The sequence below is a fragment of the Candoia aspera genome, chromosome 1 (genome assembly GCF_035149785.1).
Source record: "Candoia aspera isolate rCanAsp1 chromosome 1, rCanAsp1.hap2, whole genome shotgun sequence".
NCBI classification, from domain to species: domain Eukaryota; kingdom Metazoa; phylum Chordata; class Lepidosauria; order Squamata; family Boidae; genus Candoia; species Candoia aspera.
The window spans coordinates 139,302,590-139,309,484 of NC_086153.1; the positions used below are offsets into that span (position 1 = coordinate 139,302,590).

Below are 6,895 nucleotides of genomic sequence, written 5' to 3' on the forward strand. Positions count from 1 at the left end.
CATATTTCAATAGTGAAATGTGCACGGATCTGAGGTGATTTAGAAAGCACAGTGAATAACCAGAAGATACTTCGATTATTTTTTTATTCAGATTTATGAAATGTTAAAATAATGTAATTTAGCACAGACTTCCACATTTTTTGGTCCCACTGTTTAAAAACACAAACGTTATTGACAAAACTGTATATTTTTTAACATTATACCTAAACAATTTAAAAAGTTAATATTTTGGAGCAGATGTGAACTTTTTTCTCCAGTTGTTGAAGTCATAGCTAGAAGAACTTCCTTTTCAGGATGATGTATGATACAGTATTCAGGACTTGTCAGATGTTAAAACTGAGTCAAAGGCTGTGGACAGCACCTTACAAATAGCTTGTGCTTGTTCCTGTATTTTAGAACATAATAAGAAGCTCTGTGTTTTCACCAGCATACAAAACCCTTTTACTTTTCCTGTTCAGTTTCCAGCTGAAGAATGCTTATTATGTGTAATAGGGAATCAGTGCAGGAATGTAATTTGTGAATATACAAGTTAGGAGCAGAATTGGTTTAATGATCAACTGCTATTTGTTAGCAGAGGAATAGCACATGTTATAATGACTCCTCTGTTTCTCTACTATTCATCCAGGAGTAAGACGGTATATCCTCCAAGTGATGAGCACTACAACCCCTGCATTCTCTTTCCATTGGCTATGCTGTCCAGGACAGATGACAGCTGGCATCAAAAGCATCCAGAGAGTACCAGGCTACTTGATCCTGTCACAGTCCTGTTCCTGCACAAGTTTATATGGTATCCAACAGCTTAAACCAATTCTGTCACATTTTTAGTCTAGTACATATATTGGGGCATAATGCATAAGAATTAGCACAATACACAATAAACAGAATCTTGTCAAGAGTGTGTGGTAGGTGGCTTTTTAAAATACTACACACAAATCTTACCAAACTATTGCACTGGTAAATCCAAAGATTATATTCTTCAGAATTCATATCTGTTGTCTTCAAAGCCAGTAAACTCTTCCCTGCTCCTAAGCCATCATCATAGCAGACCATCCGGACAATTAGGTAGAGTGCATGTCTATGCAAAACATCCTGAAAGTTCCACTAATTAATTTAAATTATCATGAAAGAAAAAAAAAAAAAGACACCGTATCACCAGTACTTCCAAATCCTCAAAGTTAGCCTTTGGAAAGAGACTGTTGTTCTATGCCTTATTTACTGAAATAATTATTATGAAGAGTTATTCATAGGCTAGCAAAACTTGTCTCTTTTATCAGGTAATAATGACACTTCACATTTTTAGGAGCCTGGATTAGTGTAGTTAAGACAGCTACTACTGAAATGTATGGTGCATCTATTGAGCAATAAATAGCGAGAGAAAATAAAAGCTAGCTAGCATCTCTCTCTTGAGAAAAGAAATTCCTTTTCTCCAGGGTTAGGTGAAGGGACACAAGATGGGACAGAACAGTCAATGCAACAACTACTTTTGGAAGGAAATATTTGTTTTTCCTTAGGGATAAGGCATTCACTATATTTTCTTAGGAAATTCCAGCCACATAGCATCTGACTTAAGACCAGACTGTATATCTCAACAACAAATCCAGCTGGTTGACTGGGGTACTTGAAAATCCAGAGAACTAGCAATAACTTTAGGCAGAGAGAAGTTCAAATTACCCTTGGTGGTGGGGAAATCCTAAAGAAAGCAAGCCACAAAGCCAAAGTCAATAACCCAGTAACGAGTAATCTCTTGGGGGGGGAAAGTTTAATTTTTAATTGAACTTCAAGGGGTAAAGGTGGGGCAGTTTCTGAGTTGACAGGCCTAAAAAAACTGGCTCATTTCTGGATGGAATTTTAAAGTGGAAATAGATGCATTTTGCCCCTCAGAGGCTTCATGCATTTATTTCCATCTTTGTTTCAGTAAACTTCAGTTCTTGAAAAATAAGTGTCAGCAACACAACCTAAAATGAGGCCTAGGACCTACGTGCAGCATGCAGGCCACAGAATGCCACCCCTACTTCATCAGCAAGTTACATGTAAATGTACTTTGTAGAATCTGTAAATTATCTGCCCTGCCTTTTTTTAAAATATGCACAGGAAGGATAATAGAGTTTATATTGCTCCTGTAACCATACCAATAACATCTTTTAAAACCATTCATTACTTACATACTGGTCCAATGTTGTGACTTTAATACCATACTTGGAAACACCCATGATAAATTCTTCTTCCCCAGGAACAAAGGGCAGCTTTCCATCTTGCTTTGGAAAGAAACAAAAATGGTATTCTTACATGAAAGCATAAATGGCAAGTTGCTGTACCCACGTTCTTGAGATAGTTGACAAAACAAGTGTCTAACATGAGCTAAGCCCAATGTAGCTTATTTGCTTTTGCTTTGGAGTATTATAAGAATCCTGACACTATGGTTTGTAAATCTTGGTTTATGGCTTATGCAAATCCATTCAATTCATTTAATGAACCATGATTAAGTAAGTTAGCTAAAATAGTCAACCTTTACCTGTGCCACATCTATATAGTTAATCAAATCCAGTGGTCCCTCTAAAGTCTTGCTTTCATCAAGCTTCAGTTTTTCAATGGCACCAACATATTTCACTCGAAATTCAGCACAAGTATCTGAATTGCTGTTACTTTGTCCTATAAAGAAACACACATTTAAACACACATCTAGGTCATTTTTAGTGATTAACAAACTGCTTGGGACATTAAAATTAAAATGGAGTCAGACTCACAACCTGTCCCAAATAATTGAACTAAGATTTAGTAGCATTAGTACTGCAACGTTCTCAAAACTGCTGGTATTAATATTGGAAAAGTCCATAGGAGAGAAGGTACTTAACGCTCTATTTCTAAGCCAGGAAAGTCACCTTTAACCATCATTTTCACAGAACTTACTTTAGAACCATGATGGAGACCCTGTAGCCTCTTTAGTTCAATACCTTATTCAGTCTAGACCTTAAAAGATCTAGAGCATCCCATAACAGTCCAGCCTCTGCTTGAAGATCTCTAATGAGAAAAATACCCTCACCACATTCTCAAATGATTAGTTTAATTGTCAAACAATATTTTTCTTAAGTCGTTTAGCCTAATAGTCAATTGAAATCTACCCCACTACAGGGAAGAATCTTTGCCCACTTCTACGGAGCATCCCCATTCTGGAAGCATTGTGTCATGAATCAAGGCCGAATAAACCCAGTTTTTTAGGTGTTTCCCCATAAGACTAGTCTTCCATATTTATTTGATTGATATGGTCACCCAATTCATTAAAGCAACTCTAGGGAGCTTAAATTGGTTAAGAAACATAAAAATAAAAGAACTAAAAATGAAACATAATACCCAGAACAGAAAAAGAATAACAAAATAACCAAGGTCAATCATTGCATATTCCATTGTATCTTTTATTTCAGGATGGGATTATCCTACATTCTGACCCCATGCCCAAAAGCAGAACCAGGTTTTCTGTGCCTTACGTAAGGCCAGAATATTCTTGATGATCTTCACTGCCTTTTTCTTAAGCCATTGTAATCTGCCTTCTTAAAATGGGTGTTCCGAGCTGTTTAATGTCACTCAGATGCAATGCCATAGTCCTTATGTGCATTATTTTAAAGCTGCACAGTACAATGTATCTGAAATCCTCCAAAACCCTGCTGGGATGATCATAAGGATATAAATATCTTCTCTGCTTTAAAAAATATGCCAGATGCAGAAATCCCTACATATAATAGCATATTGTTTTAAATACTGTACTCAGCTACATAGTCTTACAGCTATACGGCCTTAATACAGCCATCAGTTTCATACCTGAACTCTTTGTGGAGTCTGTATCCAAACTAGCAACAGTACTAGATCTTGAAAGACCTCCAAGGCTAGAGTCCACTGACTGGATAAGGAAAAATATGAAGTTATTCAGGTCAAACTTTTTTTTAGAAAACTTTTATTAAATAAGAACTGCATAACCACCCAGAGTCCCCTTTTCGGGAGAGATGGGCGGTGATAGAAATTTGAAAAAATATATATATATATATATATATATATATATAAAAACCAGAACACCACATGTGCTCTAATTATTTAACAGATGATAGCTTTTCAGTATGGGCTTTTATTTAATTCAGCTGCCAAGATGAAATTATTTTCTTAGATTCCCCAAAACCAAGCAGAAGATGAGATCTTGATATCAGAAAGCTGTATCTAGTCACCGAAGGGTCCAATCACTACTTGTTACAAAAAACAAGGTCTAATCAATATTACATGCGTCGAGCTTTTTAAATGATCAAAACTTGCACAGTGGAGTTTCATTTACTATTATGGAAATGAACCTAACAAGAACCTTGCTCCTCTGACACTCACCTATAGTACAGCCACTAGGAGGAAATTAAAAGCTTTCACTTCCATTTTTAGTTAGCAACAGAGTTTTGCCTGAGTCCTAAACCAACATTTACTTTGGTCCATTGAACAACCCAAGTTCTTTTTAATTTAGCAAACTGTAGCAAAACAGAGATAATTTTGCCCAGGTTCACAGATATTAAAAACTTGAAACAAAATTTCCTGGAAGAAGAGAAGGGTGGGGATGCATTATTCCCCACCACCACCACCACCAAGCCAGTGCCATCTGCAGCAAACCAAGATCACAGCTAAGTGATACCAGAGTTGACATGATGATGCAAATCTCACCCTTCATACTGTACTTGCATCTTAATGTCTGGCGCAAATAAATTCGTTGTGTTTTTACTCTCCCCAGCCCTACCCCGCCCCACCGAAGACCATGCCAGAGATGCACTTTGCCACATTTCATTACAATGAACATTGCTGATATTATGAACATAGCCACAGCATTCCACAATCCCCTTCATTTTAGTACTGTAGTAAAATTGTTCCAAAAGAATCCTCACACACACACACAGACAATCTAAGCAATATTTTATTCATCATTTATAATCCATTCTCAGCAATTCCTCATGTCATTAGCATATAAAATAGGCAGCTTATCTTAACAGTTCAACTGTATAGAAGAAATATTTTATCTAACCAATTTATTTAAGCAAAATCAAAATTAATCTATTTAGGAATGATGCCCTTAGCTGAAACAATACCCTGTATTTGACTACTCAGAAACTCCAGACTAGTATCTAACTGTCTGAAATGTATATTCTACCCTAACTTCACGAAAAGTATGTGCACCCCTAGCTAGCTTCTGAAAACAGGGTCAAGTGCTCAAGGTGCTCAAGTCCTCAAGGTGGGGATACCATTTTCTTGTATTACTAGCTGATTGGAGTTGATGAGAATTAAAATACAACACCCTGGAGCAAAAGTGTGCAAGAGCACATCCAGACAACTCATAGATAGAACAGAAGGTATTTTAAGATGTGCTTTCTTAAAATAAAAATGTATCAAGTATATCTTACTTTGCTTTTAGTACTGATTTCACTGCTTTGTGAGCTGCTGCTGCTGTGCCGCTTTTTTCCTTTCCTGAACATTTTTTACTGGTATAGAATCAAAACCAATGCTGTAAAGAGAGAAAAGAAAATCCTGTTTCTCATACTATTGAAAGTGCAATTTTAAAAACATATATACTTGGACTTTGCACAGATGTCCAACTGCATTTGGGATAGAACTCAAATTGCTGAAAGAATATAGAGAGCAGCAATTAACTGGGGTAAATATACCTCAATATTTATCTTCAGTAGAGTAGAGATGTCTACACCAATATTCTTTGACCAACCAGAAGCCTTTAACAGGCTGAGAAACAAGATATGAGCAAATATCACCTTTTGTTTATTGTTACTAAAACAACTGCCCAGAGTCCCCTTTTTGGGAGAGATGGGCGGTGATAGAAATTTGAAATATAAATAAAATAAACTCAATTTAAGTTTCCTCTAAAAGAGGTTGTGTACAGAGCTATCATAACAACTATTAACACAAAGGCTGGGTTTGTACAGCACAATCCCCAATTAATTTAACCCCAGTTAATTCAATAATCCAATCTTCAGGACTTACAAGATGACAACCATATCAATCACACCGGAGGGATTATAGAGCGCACTGAACGTCTACTAGCTTGTCGTTCGGTGTGTTGTGCGAATGCTGCTAAAGTTTAACACCGAACCTTAATGTTTGAAGAATACCTCCCTTAGTAAAGTTAATCGGGCAACGTTATCTGAAAAGCTCCTACAGCCATATAACGGTGGCCGCAAAGAGAGGAAACAAACAATCCCACTTAATTTCCAAATGTTTTATTCATGATACAGTTATTTCAGGGTAGGGAAATTTGCCTTCTTTTTTCTTCCCTTTGCTTCTGAACCCCGAGAATCTGCATCACAGGTAGAAAACCAGCCGGTGAAGCCTGTCCGCCTCACCGCCTCACCAGTGGATGAAGCAATCGCAATAGCTTGAACCGATTGATTCAAATCTTTTTGGAAAAAAACAAGGAAAAAGCTACCCTATTCTTGTTGTTTATTCGTTTAGTCGCTTCCGACTCTTCGTGACTTCATGGACCAGCCCACGCCAGAGCTTCCTGTCGGTCGTCAACACCCCCAGCTCCCCCAGGGACGAGTCCGTCACCTCTAGAATATTACCCTATTCTATAGACCTACAAAGAGAAGAGAAACATCGCCTCTTTCTGAGCTCAAACACTTTTCCACTCGGCATCACCTCCAAAGTCCTCCCCGCTTAGACGGACCGACTCCTCCATACCCGGGCGGCGAGAGGCGTACCAATAACATCTGGAGCCAGAGCAACCCCACTTCTTCTCCTTCCGGGTACCACCCATTATACTAGGGAACTTCCGACCCTTGTCATCACTCTCTTTCTCCCTCTCTAGGAACGACTAGAATCGATGTTCTAGGCGACATTATAGTGCGCGTGCGCCCTCAGAGATGACGTG

At 37.8% G+C, this 6,895-nt stretch overlaps 1 protein-coding gene across 2 annotated transcripts; it reads right to left on the reverse strand.

The window, feature by feature from the left end:
* Positions 1–128: 128 nt before the first annotated feature.
* On the reverse strand, positions 129–6,842 carry ITGB1BP1 (integrin subunit beta 1 binding protein 1). 2 transcript variants are annotated; one of them, XM_063314291.1, is made up of 7 exons: positions 6,664–6,842; positions 5,418–5,518; positions 3,814–3,892; positions 2,513–2,649; positions 2,163–2,255; positions 940–1,101; positions 129–385 (listed from the first exon to the last, which is right to left on the reverse strand). In XM_063314291.1, exons 2-7 carry the CDS (start codon positions 5,487–5,489, stop codon positions 314–316), a joined length of 615 nt encoding a protein of 204 aa, XP_063170361.1. In that variant the 5' UTR covers positions 5,490–5,518; positions 6,664–6,842; the 3' UTR covers positions 129–313. The 2 variants fall into 2 exon arrangements, with proteins under 2 accessions (XP_063170361.1, XP_063170370.1); XM_063314300.1 differs by lacking the exon at positions 6,664–6,842 and having other exon boundaries at positions 940–1,089.
* Positions 6,843–6,895: the final 53 nt, after the last annotated feature.